The sequence below is a fragment of the Phascolarctos cinereus genome, unplaced genomic scaffold, assembly GCF_003287225.1.
Source record: "Phascolarctos cinereus isolate Bilbo 61053 unplaced genomic scaffold, phaCin_HiC Scaffold_4;HRSCAF=312, whole genome shotgun sequence".
Taxonomy (NCBI): Eukaryota; Metazoa; Chordata; class Mammalia; order Diprotodontia; family Phascolarctidae; genus Phascolarctos; species Phascolarctos cinereus.
The window spans coordinates 443,374,822-443,393,466 of record NW_027555847.1 but is presented as its reverse complement, the minus strand read 5'-3'; the positions used below and the strand labels follow the sequence as shown (position 1 = coordinate 443,393,466).

The 18,645-nt window shown below is 35.0% G+C and overlaps 1 protein-coding gene across 1 annotated transcript in view; it reads left to right on the top strand.

Moving 5' to 3' along the window:
* The window catches only part of LRRCC1 (leucine rich repeat and coiled-coil centrosomal protein 1), a 62,795-nt gene that overhangs the window by 30,824 nt on the left and 13,326 nt on the right, over positions 1-18,645 (top strand). Inside the window, 3 exon segments of the mRNA XM_020995742.2 lie at positions 2,311-2,496; positions 4,052-4,226; positions 13,319-13,482. Of these exon segments, the coding sequence (XP_020851401.2) occupies positions 2,311-2,496; positions 4,052-4,226; positions 13,319-13,482 (525 nt within the window).

Genomic DNA, 18,645 nt, shown 5'->3' with positions numbered 1-18,645 from the left:
TGACATTGTTGTCCTTTTCTGAGTTTGTGTCTTGATCTTCCCTGTCACTATATTAGCTTTCTATGGTCAGGGATTTTTTTGTTCAGTTGTTTTTTTTGCTGATTTTCCATGACTTTTAAAGTTGAGCTTTGCTCCTAGGGTATAGGGGGCACTGTCCCCAAGCTTCTTGCACCAGGGGCCAAGGAACTGGTTACTACTTTCTGTGCCAGGGCCTCCAGGGCAGCTCAAGTACTGTGCTGCTGTCACCTGGCCTAGTCTAGCCTCTGGGCCTGCCAGGTCTGACCACTAGCCTGCTATGCTGGGCTGAAGACCTCAGAGTTGACCCACTGTGCTGCTGGCCTGTTGAGCCAAGACACGGGACCTAAGTTACTAATCTGTGCTAGGGCTAGGGGCCTCCTACTGGCTTGCTGGACAGTGCCCACACTGAACTTCACTCCCTTTTTACCCAAGTGAGACAGACCTTTCCTGCAGTCCTAAGTTATCTTGGGCTGGAAAATTGTTTCACCCTGCCCTTTTGTGTTTTCTGTTGCTCTAGAATTTGTTTTGAGGCATGGCTTGAAGTTTTTTCAAGGGAAATAGGGGTAAGCTTGGGCAACTTTCTGCCTTTTCTCCATCATTTTGGTTCTACCTCCTGGATATGACAATTTAGAAGAGATATTATACACCAGAGAGTGTCTAGATGAAGACAACCAGGATGGTTACAGGCCTTGAGTCCATGTCTTATGAAGACTGAAGCAATTGGAGATATTTAGCCTGGAGAAGAGAAGACTCAGGGAAGGAGTGATAGCTGTCTGCAAGGATCTGAAGTGCCCTTGTGTAGAAGAGGAATTAGAGTTGTTCCATTTGCCTCAAATGACAGACCCAGCAGCAGGGGTGGAGACTGCAGAAAAGTGAATTTAGTCTTGATGTCAGGGAAGCAACAACAACAACTTTTTAAGAATTTGTCCAAACGTGGAACAAGTAAGCAAAAATTTCAAGTGGGGATTCTTTTTTGAATTTGTATTGGGCTGGACAGTTGCTGAGGTCCCTTCCAGCTACAAAATTCTGTAGTTCTATAAGAATGTTTTTAGACTTGGAGCCTATCAAATGCTACTTAGAATAAACAAGAATGTCCCAAATTATGACAACCCTGCTATAAATATGTGAATTCAAATGACAGATCTATTTGAGACAAAATAACAGGCATGAAATTCTTATGTTTTCAAAATATATGAAATCATAACTACAAAACTTCATAAATTCTGCTATCCATAAGCCTTTGCACAAAGACAGCACACTCAGACATCCATTCATGCATTCTTAGATGCACATAATCTATAGTTAGAAGCAGTTAGGGGGCAGCTAGGTGGCACAGTGGATAGAGCACCGGCCTTGGAGTCAGGAGGATCTGAGTTCAAATCTAGCCTCAAACCAAACACTTGACACTTACTAAACTGTGTGACCCTGGGCGAGTCACTTAACCCCAATTGCCTTAAAAAAAAAAAAAGAAGAAGCAGTTAAGGAAGGCCAACTTTGATTATATTAGAGAGAAGCAAGAGACCTGAATGCTTAGCAGTGCTGGTATATGTATGATGAAATCCTTAAGGCAAGTTCTTCTTACTAAATTCTTTTATTCTAAGAAGCTGCAGTGTTTTTCAAAAGGTCCTTTATGTTATGCTGACACTTTTTCCAGTTGATTTTAGGACAAGTACTTTGTCTTACATAGCCTTGTCCTTATCACTTCAACCATCCAGATGAGAACTAGATTATCAATAATAACATTTGTATCATTCTTAAGATGTGTAAAAACACTTTATATACATGATCTCATGAGCCACACAACCATGAGAGGTATGATTATCCCCATTTCACAGATGAAGAAACCAAGGCTCAGTGACTTGATTATGATTACTGTTAGAAATGTCTAAAATTGCATTTGAGCCCAGATCTCTCTTCATTCCAAGTCTTGTGGAGTTTCCATTAGCCACACTACCTCTAGTCCTTATCTCCTTTATTTTCATTATTTACGAGTACTGTGATTTTACTGTCTTTGTACTTTTTTAGGTAGACTAGTTCCTCAGTTGCTTTCTAGTCCCAGTAGTTCTCAGCTGTTTTACCTGTCAGTTGTATGGATGTCATGGTCTAGTTCATTATTATGCCTTTCATACAGACTACTTAATTACTAGTGCAGTAACAATAATAGTTTACCAATACAACAAACATTGGTTTATTATATGTGTTAACATATCAATCATATCTTATTTAGTCATTTTAAAATTATTTTGTAAATCCTTATATGTAATGCATTTTTGCTTTGATTTTGAAATATAGGTTAAGGATGGCTTTGAAAATATTTCAGCTGAATTGGCAAAGAAAAATCATGCCCTGGCCCGGGCCCAACAAAAAGAAAATGAATCATCTGCTTTAATTCAAGATCTGACCTCAATGGTAAAAGAACAGAAAGCAAGAATTGAAGAAGTTTCCAAGTCAAAATTGGAAACAACAACAAATTTAAAGGTAAGATTGTGACATTTTCTTTCTTTTTTCATACAGGATTAGGGAAGCTTTTAGAAACAACATCAAATTTAAAGGTAAGACTGTAATATTTTCTTTCTGCCTTCATACAGGTTTGAAGAAATATCATTTTAAAAATGAGTTTTCATATGATTTTTTAAAAATCCTGATTTCCTCTCCCCTCAACTTAATACTTTACATTTAAAAGTTTCCTTTATTGCCTTTGCCTACATTTCAAAATAATATATCCTAGGCATTTGATGGGGTTTTTCCTCCCAGGTGACACTTGAAATAGAGATTCATTCATATACCTACTTGGTGAAAAATTACTTACTGATTTTTACAGGTGAATTTGTTTTTTTAGGGTACTAAAGTAAAAGGTGTCCTAAAGAAATAGCTATTTAGCCAACATTTGTGACAACCTTCAAAGACTATAGTTAGTTTAAAAATTGAACTTTTTTAAATAGTGAGAAACTTTTAAAAATGTTTCCTTTGTGTTGTTTTCAGTGTTTTATGCACAAACAAAATCAATGCAACTAAGAGTAGAATGGAAGCAGTTAACAGCAGGGAAGAGGGGGCGGTTAATAATCATTGCAGTATGTTTCTGTAATAGGTATCATAATTGAGATATATAAGAAACTAATTAAAATTCATGAGAATAAGAGCCATTTCTCAATTGATAAATGGTCAAAGGATATGCGTAGGTGCTTCTCAAGGGAAGAAATCTTGCTATCAGGGACCATATGAAAAAAATGTTTCAGATTACTAGTAGAGAAATGCAAATTTAAAGCAACACTGAGGTTACACCTCATGCTCATTAGATTAGCAAAGTTGATGAAAAAAAGGAAAATGATAAATATTGGACAGGCTGTGGGAAAACAGAAATATTAATGTGCTGTTGGTAGAGCTGTGAATTAGTCTAACTTCTGGAAAGCAGTTTAAAACTGTACTCTAAAAGTTATTATACTGTGCATACCCTTTGACCCAGTGATACCATTAACTTGGCAATTACCACAAAAAAAGATTAAAGAAAGAGGAAAGGACCTGTATGCATGAAATATTTATAATATCTCTTTTTGTGGTAGCACAGAACTGGAAACTAAGGGATGCCCATCATTTGGGGAATGACTGAACAATTGTTATGTGAATGTACTAGAATATTGTGTCATTAGAAATGCTGGTTTCAGGAGAAACCTGGGAAGACCAGTATCAGCTGATGCAGAGTGAAGCAGAACCAGGAGAATAGCATATATAATTTTAAAAACAACTTTGAAAAACTTAAGATCCCTAAGTAACACAATGAAAACCATGATTTCGGAGTACCAGTAGTGATGATGACAAACAACCCACTTCCTGACAGAGAAGAGATGAACTCAGGATGCAGAATGAGACCTACATTTTAGACATTACCAATGTGGAAATTGATTTTTCTTGATTATGCTTGTTTGTTATAAGGATTTTTGCTCTTCTTTTGTAGAAAGGAGAAAAGATGGTGGGAAGAGGAAAGTGAATGTCTGTTAATTGAAAAAAAATTAATTAAAATGTTTTATGTATACAGAATCGAATCCATACCCTTGAAACCATGATTGAGGAGGACAAGCAGAGGAGTGTTCAAATAGAACTTCTCAAGAAGGAAAAATCACAGCTTAGTTCTCAACTAACAGCCCAGGAATCAATAATTGATGGTTTAAGAGCAGAAAGAAAAATATGGGGACAGGAGCTGGCACAAAGGGGTAAAAATTCAGTTTTTGAAAGGAAAAATAGCAAGATTATGTTTTTTTAGTTCTAAATCAAAGAAGAAAATTCATTTTCTTGCCAATTAAAAAACTAGTCAGTGATATCCTTTAATGTTGCTCAAAATATTTATTGCAATAACTGAATAATTAAACCAAAAAACTAGAATTTTTGGTTTTATTGGTATAAATTATGTGTTACTAAAAAGTAGGAACTTTGATTTATTTATCAGAATTACAAAATTTCCCTCTCTGTTCACAATCTCCTATCCTTCTACCTTTGCCACTGTCCTGGTTCTCCTGAATTTCTCTTATTTGTAGAACATAGCCTATTCTGTAACAGATTTATAGAACATATTCTATTCTAATTGCATCCTCCCAGTCTTTGATGTCTCCCTGTTCTCAGTTCATCATTCCTGTTATGGCTTCATTTCATTCATTCACTCAACAAGCATTTATTAAAACTGTTGTGTGCCAGGCACTCAGCTAGGCACAGGGGATGCAAGAAATGAAAGTGAAACAGTCTTAATGCCTTTAAGAGCTTATTACATTCTACTCTGCAGCTTTGACTCTGTAGTTAACGATTTCAACATGTGATGTACTTCAAGCCAAAAAGACAAAAAGTACACATTCTGCATTTTCAGGCAATGCAATAAGATTAGAATTATATAATATATAAAAAGCCACAGAAACTGAAACTGTAGTTTTATAACAAATTATGAAATAGCATTGAAACTGAAAGTTAATTTATTAAAAAATGATTAGCTTAAAAAAGAAATCAGAAAAACAGTAAAAGCATAGTTGACAATAGTAATATCACACATATTAAAATATGTAATATGTAGCCAAAGCAATTTTTGGAGGCCAGTTTATATCTTATGCCTGTTTATAAATGAGAAAACAAGAAAATAAATCAATTCAGTTTGTACCCAAAGGAATTGGGGGGAAGCTATAGTCTAAAAGAAAGGTTTTTTTTTTAAAGATACTATAAGGTTCAGTACAAATAGATGGAAAGGTGAGTTCTTTTAAAAATTGAATTGATAAATTCATAAATTGGTTCTTTGCAAAGCATAGTCACATTGGCAAGCCATTAGCAAATAGTCACAAAAGGAGAAGGACAAACATGAATTAACAAAATTACAAGTGCAAAAGGAGAAAATACATCATAAATTGTGAATGGTATTAGGAAATATACACACAATTATAGTCATAACAATTTAGGGGACTAAAGGAGACTGAAGTTTATCAACAAAAATACAAATGATCAAAACTGAAACAGTAAATAAATATTTTAAATGGACCATTCTCAAAGAAAGAAACAAAACAGGTCAACCAAAGAATTATCATGCCAAAAATAAATAAATAAAATAAAAACCTTGCTCAAATGGATTCACAGGTGAATTAGTTCAAACCTAAGAAAAAATAATCCCTCATATTCTTAAACATAGATGAAAAAGGAAATATAGCAAATACAGTATTGATTTTATAAGGCAAATACAGTGTTGATTTTAAAACTTGACAAATATAACACTAAAAAAATCGTTGCCCAGTTTCCCTAATGAATATAGATACAAAAATATTAAATGTTAGTAAATTCAACAATTATTTATTGTTTCCTATGTGCCAGGTACTGTGCTGAACCCTGAGGATACAAATATAGGCAGACAGAAAGATAGCCCCTGCCCCTCAAGGAGCTTACATTTTAATGGAGGAAGATAACACATAAAAATAAACTGAATGATGGGAGTTTTAAGGGAAGGTACCCTGGAGGGGTCATGGTAGAGGCCAGGAATGAATGAAGACATGGCTGGCCTGGGTGTTTTTCTTAAAATTGAAGTTCTGGGAAGAACTAGCCAATCAGCAGAAAGGAAGGAAGGAATTTCCAGGTTAAAAAGGTTGCCATGGTATGGTAGAGAAAATCTGGAGACTAAGGAGTGGAGCCTAGAGTGTCTAAGAGAGTATAGTTATTCATTAACAAATAAGTCATCATAACCAAACAAGCTTTAATAGTAGGCGTGGAAGAGTGGTTCAACATTAGAAAAGCTATTCCTTCAATATAACATATACACAATAAAATCTTATATCAGTAGATGCAAAGAAAGGCCTCTTAACAAAATCCAGCATTCATTCACTCATGATGAAAACATTACAAAGGATAAGAATAGCTAGGGATACCTGTAATCCCTGTCTCAAGGGAGGTTGAGGATGAGACTGGTAGATGGCTTGAATTTGGGAGTTACGAGCCAGCAGTAGGACTGAACAGGTTGATGTTCACCCTAACTATAGCACCAATATGGTTATTTCTTGGGCAAGAGCTGCTGAAGGAAGGCTGGATCAGTCAGGCTGGAAACAAAGCAAGTCTTTGCTCTTATACATATTAGTAGGATCTATCCTGGAAGTTAATGCTGAACTTTCAGCTTGAGTGAGATAGGGAGACAGTCTTAAAATATGATAAATAAAATAAAGTCTAAGAATGGAGAAATTTTTCCTAAATGCAATGGAAAATATCTGTTAGTCTTTGTCCACTGTATTAATACCATTCACCCTCTAGCCATTCACCCTAAGTCTATATATTCCAAAGTTCTGTCTTCAATCTTCTTTTAATATCTTTCTACATGTTAATCTTATCCACTTCTGTGCCTTTAATTATTACCATTATAGAGATGACTTCCAAATCTCCATATCTATCACCAGTCTTTCCATGAGCTCCAAGTCCTGCATTTTCTTTTTTTTAAACATAAATTTATTTATTTTTAGTTTTCAACATTTACTTCCACAAGGTTTTGAATTCCAAATTTTCACCCCATCTCGCCCCTCCCCCACCCCAATATAGCATGCATTCTGAATATCCCTTCCCCTAGTTTGCCTTTCCTTCTGTCTCTTCCCCCCCTTCTCTTATCCCCTTCCCCTTCTATTTTCCTGTAGGGCAGAATAGATTTCTGTACCCCATTTATTGTATCTCTTATTTCCCAGTTACATGTGAAAACATTTTTTTAAACATGTGTTTTTAAAACTTTGGATTCCAAATTTTCTCTCTTCCTCTCTCCCCACCCACCCTCATTGAAAAGGCAAGCAACTCAATACAGGCCATACATGTGAAGTTATGCAAAACACTTCCATAGTAGACATGTTATGAAAAACTAACTCTATTTCCCTTAATCCTATCCTGCCCCCCCATTTATTCTGTTCTTTCTTTTGACCCTGTCCCTCCTCAGAAGTATTTGCTTCTGATTACTCTTTTCCCGATATGCCCTCCTCTCTATCATCCCCCTGCTCTCTTGTCCCCTTCTCCCCCTATTTTCCTGTAGGGTAAAACAGATTTCCCTACCCAACTGAATGTGTATGTTATTCCCTCCGTAAGCCAAATCCTATGAGAATAAGATTTACTCATTCTCTCTCACCTTCCCCCCGTTTCCCCTTCACTGTAAGAGCCTTTTCTTGTCTGAATTGTGTGAGATAATTTATCCCATTCTATCTCTCCCTTTCTCCTCCTAGTATAATCCTCTCACCCCTTAATTTTATTCTCCAGATATGACTCCTTCATCTTCAATTCACCCTGTGCCCTCTATCTATCCATCCATCTATATATATATAATTTTTTCCCTCCAACTACCCTAATACTGACAAAGGTCTCATGAGTTATAAATGTAGGAATGAAGGAATGTAAACAGTTCAACCTTAGTAAGTCTCTTATGATTTAATCTTTTCTCTTTACTTCTTCATGTTCTACTTGAGTCCTATATTTGAAAGTCAAATTTTTCTCTTCAGCTCTGGTCTTTTCATCAAGAATGCTTGAAAGTCCTCTGTTTCACTGAATGACCATTTTTTCCCCTGAAGGATTATACTCAGTTTTGCTGGGTAGGTGATTCTTGGTTGTAATCCTGTCTCCTTTGCCCTCCGGAATATTATATTCCATCCCCTGTGGTCCCTTAATGTAGAAGCTGCTAAATCTTGTGTTATCCTGATTGTGTTTCCACAATACTTGAATTGTTTCTTTCTGGCTGCTTGCAATATTTTCTCCTTGACCTGGGAACTCTGGAATTTAGCTACAATATTCCTAGGAGTTTTCATTTGGGTATCTCTTTCAGGAGGAGATAGGTGGATTCTTTCCATTTCTGTTTTGCCCTGTGGTTCTAAAATATCAGGGCAGTTTTCCTTGATAATTTCTTGAAAGATGATGTCTAGGCTCTTTTTTTGATCATGGCTTTCAGATAGTCCAATAATTTTTAAATTCTCTCTCCTGGATCTATTTTCCAGGTCAGTTGTTTTTCCAATGAGATATTCCACATTGTTTTTCAATTTTTCATTCTTTTGGATTTGTTTTACAGTGTCTTGATTTCTCATAAAGTCACTAGCTTCCAATTGCTCTATTCTAGTTTTTAAGGAAGTATTTTCTCCAGTAAGCTTTTGGACTTCCTTTTGCATTTGGCCAATTTTTCTTTTCAGGGCATTCTTCTCCTCATTGGCTTTTTGGACCTCTTTTGCCATTTGGGTTAGGCTATTTTTTAAGGTGCTATTTTCTTGAGTATTTTTTGGGGTCTCCTTTAGCAAGCTGTTGACTTGTTTTTCATGATTTTCTTGCATCCCTCTCATTTCTCTTCCCAGTTTTTCCTCTACTTTTCTTACTTGCTTCTCAAAATCCCTTTTGAGTTCTTCCAAGGCCTGGACTGATTCATATTTTTCTTGGATACTTTGGATGTAGGAGCTTTGTCTTTGTTGTCTTCTTCTGGTTGTATGTTTTGATCTTCTTTGTCACCAAAGTAAGATAATATAGTCTGACTCTTTTTGCGAGGTTTGCTCATGATCCCAGCCAACTACTTGAGTTTTAAACTCTTTGTTAAGGTAAGAGTCTGCTTCCAGTGTGAAGAATGTACTGTCCCAAGCTTCAGGGGTTTGTACAGCTGTTTTCAGAGATACTTGTAGGGAACTGTAAATTTTCAGTTCTTGCAAGGTGGTATGATAAGGGGCAAGGTGTTTACTCTTTTCCTGGCCTGTGCTCTGGTCTATGAGTGACCGACCACAAGCAGTCTTTTCTGTCTTGGAATTGGGAGGAGAATTTCCTCTCCTCAGCTACTACAAGCTCTACCACGCCAGCACTCCTCCTCACCCCTGGACCACCACCCAGAACTGTGACCCAGATCCACGCATGGGCAAAGCAAGAGATTCTTACCTCAGCACTGGCAAAGAGATCCCTGCAATCCCCCTCTGATCAGCCACTGTATTCCCCCTCAGTCTGTGGGCTGGAAGCTCAGGAGGCAGCCACTGCCCTGGGGCTGACCTCCTTGGGGAATGGGGCTGAGACCCCGAGCTTCTCTCACCGAAGAAACAGACTTTTTCCACTGACCTTCTAAGTTGTCTTTGGTGCTCGTGAGTTGAGAAGTCTGGAAACCACCATAGCTGCCTATGATTCAGTCCTCTGAGGCCTGCTCTAGGTTTGCTGCAGCCTGTGTGCCCACACTGCACTGTGGTTCTCTCCTGGCCCCACGCGATATACGTTTCTGATCAACTATCCAGGTTGTCTTGGGCTGGAAATTTGTTTCACTCTGTCTTTTTGTGGGTTCTGCTGCTTTAGAATTTATTTAGAGCCTTTTTTCAATGGGTATTTGGAGGGGTTTGGGGGAGAGCTCAAGCAAGTCACTGCTTTCAAATCCGTCCCCCCCATATCTCCCAAGTCCTGCATTTTCAACTGTTTTCTAGACATCTTTCAACTCAATATGATCAAAACTCAATTCACTGTCTCCCCAGTATTCCCCCTTCCCAACTTCCCAGTTTCTGTTAATGATACAACATACTCCCAGACTCTAGAAAAATGTACGGGCTCAAAAATCTAAGAAGTCATTTTTAATTCTTTTTTTTAATTTAATAAATTTAATAGTTTTCAATATTCACTTCCACAAGATTTTGAGTTCCAAATCTTCTCCCCATCCCTCTCCTCAACCCACTCCAAGACAACTTGTAAATTGATATAGGCTCAACATATATATTCATATTAAACCTATTTTCACATTAGTCATCTTATAAAGAAGAGTTAAAACCAATGGGAGAAACTATGAGAAAGAAGAAACAAAAAAAGAGAGAAAGCAAATAATATGCTTCGATTGTATTCAGACTCCATAGTTCTTTTTTCTGGATGTGGACAGCATTTTCCATCATGAATCTTTTGGAGTTGTCTTAGATCCTTGCATTGCTAAGAAGAGATAAGCCTATCAAAGTCAGTCATCACATAATGTTGCTGTTACTGTGTACAGTGTTCTCCTGGTTCTGCTCACTTCACTCAGCATCAGTCCATATAAGTCTTTCCAGGTTTTTCTGAAGTCTGCCTGCTCATCATTTCTTATAGCACAATATTATTCCATTACATTCATATACCACAACTTGTTCAGCCATTCTTCAACTGATGGGCATCCCCTCATTTTCCAGTTCTTTGCCACCACAAAAAGAGCTGCTATAAATATTTTTGTACATGTGGGTCCTTTTTCCATGTGTATGATCTCTTTGGAATACAGACCTAGAAGTGGTATTTCTGGGTCAAAAGATATACACAGTTTTATAGCCCTTTGGGCACAGTTCTGAATTGCTTTCCAGAATAGTTGGATCAGTTCACAACTCCACCAATAATGCATTAGTGTTCCAATTTTCCCACATCTTCTCCAGCATTTATCATTTTCCTGTTTTGTCATGTTAGCCAATCTGATAGGTATGATGTGGTACCATCTGTAATTCCTCTCTCGCCACATTAGTTACCAAGACTTTATGATTCTCTTTCCTCAGTATCTTATCTTTTTCCTTCATTTCTGCTAACACCAATGGAACTAGCACTGAACTTAGAACACTAACAGCCCTAGTGGCTACACTGTATGTCCAAATACTACACTTCTAAATCTGGTTGTTGTTTTTTTAATGCATCGATATATTTTGTTTTGTCATAAATGGTACTTCCTACAAACAACCAAACAAATTCCAATAAACAGTTTATTATGAGAAGTGACTTTTCACTCAAGACAGTACGATAGTGATATTGACCATTGTATTTAACCAAAGTTGTGTTTTCTCCCTATTGACTTTATATTCATTGTAGTAGTCCTTGTGCACATTATTTTGCCTTATGCTTTCCTTACTTTCTGTGACTTCTTAAGCCCAGTGTCTTAATCCTTAAATAATAGGTATACTAACTACCTCATAACTTGTGAAGATAGCACTTAATAATGTGTAAGACAATATATTAAATGTGAATTTAATTACTGTAATAGCCTTTTCATTAGTTTCCTTGCCCTACAGACTTTTCCCTCTCCGATCCATCCTTCACAGAGCTGCCAAAATAATTTTCTTTATGTCTAGTGTGACTATAGCTCAACAACCAGCATTGGTTCCTTGTTGCATAGATGATAAATACAAACTCCCTTTCGTGACATTTAAGGCATTTCATATTTACCTTTCCAGACTTATTCATAGTACTCCTTTTTATTCAGCTTCCACTCCAGCAGAGAGCTAGACAACTAGTTATTCCCACATTTCACCTTCTCATACCTTTCTGTTTTTACTTTTGTGTGTACCACACCTGGAACACACTTCTTTATCTCCATGTATTGAAATCCTTTTTTCTCTCAAGTTCCAACTTAATTGTCATGTTCTCCATAACATCTTTCTTGGTTTACCCCAGCTGAAAGTAATTTTTCCTTTCTTAAATTTTCCTGCCGAACTTTGTCTAGAATCCTCATGCGTATCCATAATGTTCTACCTTGTATTATACTAATTTGTCTGCATGCCATAATTCCCTTTAATTGTAATCTCCATGAGGAAAGTAATTATGACAGATTTTATCTTTGTATTCCTAGTGCCTAGCATATCTCTTGCATATTTTAACTTTTTAATTGAATTTTGTATTTCCTTGTCAGATTGATCACCTCTCTAGAATAATGACTTTGTTTCAGGAAATGTTTAATATTTAAATTAAGTAAGGAGTTGGGAAGAATCCTTTATTATATGATATTTTTGTGTCCATGGTCAGAATCATGCAACCTTTGTCACATATTACATATAGATACATATAGTAGTAATAACCAGTAATGAAAAGACTGCCTTTTATTAAAAGATTACTTCATTTTCCTTCTACTTTCTGTTACCAAAAGTAGTAAAAAGAAATGCATCATCACAACGTCGGGATAATAGATTTATAGCATAAATGAATTTCAGAGATGATCTAGTCCAACACCCTCAATTTGCAGATGTGCCCGTGATTTTGGGAATAAGCAAACAATTATGCATATGATTGTAATGGCATACTGTTGTGTCAAAGAAATAATAAAAAGGATCATTTGAGAGAACTTAAGATGCAGAATAAGTCATCTGTTTTTAGATGTGGCCAGTGTGGGAATTTGTTTTGCTTAACTATGTATACATGTTACAGGGGCTTATTTTTGTTTTTCTTTTTTTTTAATGATGGGAAGGGGAAAGAAAATAAATACCTGCTCATTGAAAAATTAATATTTAAAGCCATTTGAAGACTATAGAAAGAAAATAAGCAAATTCCAGCTCAAATACCACTTTCTGTGTGAGAGCACTTCTGATTGCTCTAGTTGCTAGTATCCTCTCCTCAAATTTTTTTGTGTGTGTGTGTATTTACTTATATTTTCACTCAACAAAATATTAACTCCTGAAGTCAGGAACTTTTTAATTTTTGTTATTGTATTCCGAGCACCTAGCACAACACCTGACATTTAGTTGGTACTTAATAAATGCTTCTTGATTAATAACTGAAAGTATAGTACAATGCCATTCAATTGTCAATTGAATTTACTATGTAAATTTTAAAAGTCATATTGATTGTACTGCATGTTCTAGTCTAGCAGTTCCTAAATATCTGAAGTTTATCACACTATACATTCACTCAAATTTAGAGGTTTTAAAAACAGCACTGTCAGTAATTCAAGGAAAAACATTTTGGATTTTTTTTTGTTTTCACAATAGAAGTATAATAATTTCCTTAATTTGGAGCTATTTCTTTTTAAAAAATATTTTCTACAATTTAAAAATTCAGTTTGAAAAATATTGATGTGTTACATTTTAATAATGTTTACATTTTTTTTATTTAGGAGCATCTCTAGCCCAAGATTATGGAAAATTAGAGGCAAAAATTGAAGTTTTAACTACAGAGAATGAATCTCTTCGGAAGCTAAGTGAACATGACAGTGATTCATTAAAAATTAAGGTCAAAATCATAGAAGACCAAACTGAAACCATTAGAAAATTGAAAGAAGTGAGTTTGACATTATATTTGATATTAAAGACTTTTTTTTTCTTAAGGAAGAGATTGAGATGGTAGATCTGGCAAACATTTATAATAGAGGCTGTGAGTTAGACACAGAATATTAGTATCTAGAAGTAATTTTAGAATTTTGTTACATTTTTGTGACAGATTACATGTCAGCATCACATTTTGTTTATTCTTTGTGTAGCTATCAATTCTATATTTTCTTATTTTTATCTTTCTAAAGTTAACTTTTCATGACCCACAGGAGAGCTAATCAGTTCTTTTTTCCTACCATTTATGAAGCAGCCCTTTGTAAACAGTGAGCTCTTTTCCTTTTTAAACAAACCATTTTTGATATGGCTTTTTTGTGTATCTTTTTGTAAGTCAGTGTTCCAACTCCATCCCCTTGCCCTAAATTTTAAATATATTGAATTAATTCAAACAATATGTTGAAATTAATTCAGGTAAAATCTTCCTTATAGACAATTGTTAGATACAGCTTTTCTAGGCCCTAAGCCTCAAATATTCTCTTTCCTTCCATTTCTATCCCTCCCACTCATCTAATTAATTTTGATACTAGTTTTTTCCAGAGTAAATAACAATTAGAATTTTTAAACCAACCTAACCATAAACTAGGTGCTGGGGTGGATTCATAATAAATTCTCTGCGTTGTTTATCAATCCTTCTTGCCTCTTCTAATATGGACTCTCCCTCAGTGCAACCCCAGAGGCTTTGTTGTTCAACTGATCATTTTTTAAATATATTTTTGTTTATTTCATTAAATGTTTCTCAATTAAATGTAAAAAAAATTAACATTCATTTAAAAAAAATTTTGAGTTACAAATTCTCTATCTCCCACCTGTCCATCCCCCACTCCTTGAGAAGGCAAGCAATATGACATATAGACTATAATATGTGAAGTTATGCAAAGCATTTCCGTATTAGCCATGTTGCAGAACACACACACACACACACAAGAAAAATAAAGTAGAAAAAGCTGCTTCACTCTGCACTCAGAGTTCATCAGTTCTTTCTCTGGAGGTAGATAGCAATTTTTCATCATGGATCTTTTGAAATCAACTTAGATCACTGTATTGCTCAGAGTAGCTAAGTCTTTCATAGTTGATCATCCTAAAAATATTGCTGTTATTATGCACAGTGATCTCCTGGTTCTGCTTACTTCACTTTACATCAGTTGATATAAATCTTTCCAGGTTTTTCTGAAACCATTCTTCTCATCATTTCTTATAGCACAGTAGTTTTCCATCACAATCATATAGCACAACTTGTTCAGCCATTCCCCAGTTGATGGGCATCCCCTCGGTTTCTAATTCTTTGCCACCACTAAAAGAACTGCCATAAATATTTTTGTACAAATACTGTAGGTCCTTTTCCCTTTTCTTTGATCTCTTTGGGATACAGACCTAGAAGATGGGTCAAATGGCATGCACAATTTTATAGCCCTTTGGGCTTAGTTCCACATTGTTCTCCACAATGATTGAACTGGTTCACATTTCCACTAGCGGTGCATTAGTGTCCTAGTTTTTCCACATCCTCTCTGCATTTGTTATTTTCCTTTTCTGTCATGTTAGCTTCAATCTGTCATGTTAGGTGTGAGGTGATTATCACAGAGTTGTTTTAATTTGCATATCTCTAATCAATAGTGATTTTGAGCGTGTTTTCATGTCTTTTATAACTTTTATTTCTTCTTCTGAAAACTGTTCATATCCTTTGAGCATTTATCAATTGGAAAATGGCTTGTATTGTTTTATTAATTTGGTTCAGTTCTCTATATATTTGAGAAATGAGAACTTTATTAGAGAAACTTGCTATAAAAATTTTTTTCCCAATTTCCTGTTTTCCTACTAATTTTGGCAACATTTGTTTTATTTGTGCAAAACCTTTTTAATTTCGTATAATCAAAATTATCCATTTTACTTCCCATAATTTTCTCTATCTCTTGTTTGGTCATAAACTCTTCCCTTATCCATAAATCTGACAGGCACATTTTTCCATGTTCCCTCAATTTACTTATGATTTCACCCTTTATGTCTAAATCATTTATCCATTTTTACCTTATCTTAGCATATGGTGTGAGATGTTGGTTTATGCCTAGTTTGTTTCAAATTGCTTTCCAGTTTTCCTAGCAGTTTTTGTCAATTGGTGAGTTCTTACCCCTAAACCTTAGATTTTCGGGTTTATCAAACATTGGATTATTATGGTCATTTACTACTGTGTATTTCTATATTTAATCTATTCCACTGATCTACCACTCTATTTCTTAGTCAGTACCAGATTGTTTTCGTGATTACTATTTCGTAATGTAGTTTGAAATCTGGTCCTACTATGCCACTTTGCTTCATTTTCATTGATTCCCTTGATGTTCTTGACCATTTGTTCTTCCAGATGAATTTTTAAATTTTTTTTCTAGCTCTATACATTAATGATTTGGTACTCTTATTGTGTGGCACTGAATAAGTAAATTGACTTAGAAAGAACTATAATTTTCATTATATTAGTTCAGCTTGCACTTGAGTAATTAATAATTCTACAACTGTTTAAATCCGTCTTTATTTGTGTGAAAAATGTTTTGTAGCTGTGTTCATATAGTCCCTGGGTTTGTCTTGATTAATAGATTCCCATGTATTTTATATTATCTACAGTTATTTTAAATGGAATTTCTCTATCTCTTCCTGTTGGGTTTTTTTTTGGGTAGTATAGAGAAATGCTGATAATTTATGTGGATTTGTACCCTGAAACTTTGCAAAAATTGTTAATTGTTTCAACCAGTTTTTTTAGTTTGTTAGTTTTGTTTAGTTCTTTTTTTTTAGTTGATTCTCTAGGGTTCTTATGTCATCTGCAAAGAGTGATAGTTTTGTTTCCTCATTGCCTGTTTTTATTTCTCCAATTACTTTTATCTTGTCTTATTGCTATAGCTAGCATTTCTTATATGACATTGAATGATAGTGGTGTTAGTGAACATCCTTGCTTCATCTCTGATCTTATTGGGAAGGCTTTCCCATTATAGATGATGTTTGCTATTACTTCTCATTTTGAGAAAGGCTTCATTGATTCCTGTGCTTTCTAGTGTTTTAATAGAAATGGGCATTGTGTTTTGTCAAAGACTTTTTCTGCAACTATTGATATGATGGTAAGATTTTGGGTTTTTTTTAATTGATATAGTCAATTATGCTTTTGGTTTTTGGGTTACTGAACCATCTGTGTATTGCTAGTATAAATTCTGTCTGGCTATACTGCATGATCTTTGTGATATATTGTTTTAATCTCCTTGCTAGTATTATTTCATTTAAAATTTTTATATTGGTATTTAGTAAGGAAATTGGTCTATAGTTTTCTTTCTCTGTTTTTGCTTTCCCTGGTTTAGGAATACAAACCATGTTTGTGTCATAAAAGGAATTTCTTAGGATTCCTTTACCTATTTTTTCAGATAATTTATGTAGTAGTGGGATCAATTGTTCCTTAATTGTTAGGTAGAACTCATTTGTAAATCCATCTGGTTCTGATGATTGTTTTTTTCTTAAGTTGCTCATTGATGGCTTATTCAGTTTGTTTTTCTAATATGAGATTATTCAGGTATTTTATTTTCTCTTCTGTTGATCTGGATAGTTTTTATATTTGTAAATATTCATCCATTTCATTTAGATATCACTTTTGCTGACATGTTATTAGTCAGAATAACTCAATAATTGCTTTAAATTCATCATCATTGGTGGTACTTTCACCTTTTTCACTTTTGATACTGTTAATTTGATTTTTTTAAATCAAATTAACCAATAATTTGTCTGTTTTACCATTTTCCTCTCATAAAACCAGCTCCTAGTTTTATTAGTTCAGTAGTTTTTTGTTTGTTTGTTTACTTTCAATTTTATTAATCTCTCCTTTGATTTTCAGGATTTCCATATTAGGGTTTAATTGAGCATTTAAAATTTGTTCTTTCTCTGGTGTTTTTAGTTGCATGCCCAATTCATTGATCAGTTTTTTCTTTTATTGATGTATATGTCTACAGATAAAAAATTTTCCCCATAAGTACTGGTTTGGCTGCATCCCACAGATTTTCATATGTTGTCTCATTGTCATTCTCTTTAATGAAATTATTGTTTCTATGATTTGTTCTTTGGCTCACTCATTCTTTAGGATTAGATTACTCTATCTTTCCAAAGCCTTTTATTGAATGTAATTTTTATTGCATTATGATCTGAAAAGGATGCACTTAATATTTCTGCTTATCTGCAGCTGGTTGTGAGATTTTTATGTCCTAATATATGGTAAGTTTTTGTGTAGGTACCATGTACTGCTGTGAAAAAGATATAGTCCTTTCTGTTTCTCCAGAGGTCTATCACATCTAACATTTCTAAAATTCTATTCACCTCCTTAACTTCATTTTGGTTATTTTTTGGTTAGATTTATCTAGTTATGGGAGGAGAAAGTTGAGGTCCCCCACTAGTATAGTTTTACTGTCTATTTCTTTCTGTAATTCATTTAACTTCTTTAAAATTTTTGATACTGTACTATTTGGTGCATATATACTTAGTATTGATATTACTTTGGTGCCTTTTAGCAAGATGTAGTTTCCTTCCTCATCTATTTTAATTAGATCTATTTTTGCTTTTGCTTTGTCAGAGATCATGATTTCTACCCCCTGCTTTTTTTTTTTAACTTCATCAGAAACATACTAAGTTCTATTCCAGCCCTTTACTTTACTCTGTCTTTCTCCTTCAAATGTGTTTCTTGTAAACAACATATTGTAAGATTCTGGTTTCTACTGCACTCTGCTATCCACTTCTGTTGTATGGGTGAGTTCGTCACATTCACATGCACAGATATGATTACTAAATGTATATTTACCTCCATCCTACTTTCCCTTCCTTATCTCTCTCTCTCTCTCTCTCTCTCTCTCTCTCTCTCTCTCTCTCTCTCTCTCTCTCTCTCCCCCCCTTCACCCTGTCTCTCTCTTTCTCTCTCCCCCTTTCACCCTGTCTCTCTATCTCTCTTTCCTTTCCTCCCTCTCTCTCTTTCACCCTTTCTCTCTCCTTACAAATGTTTTGCTTCTGACCACTGTCCGCCCAATCCATCTTCCCTTCTATCAGTCTCTCTGCCCCTTCTTTTGGCCTCCTTCCCTTCTGCTTCCCTATAGGGTAAGATAGATTT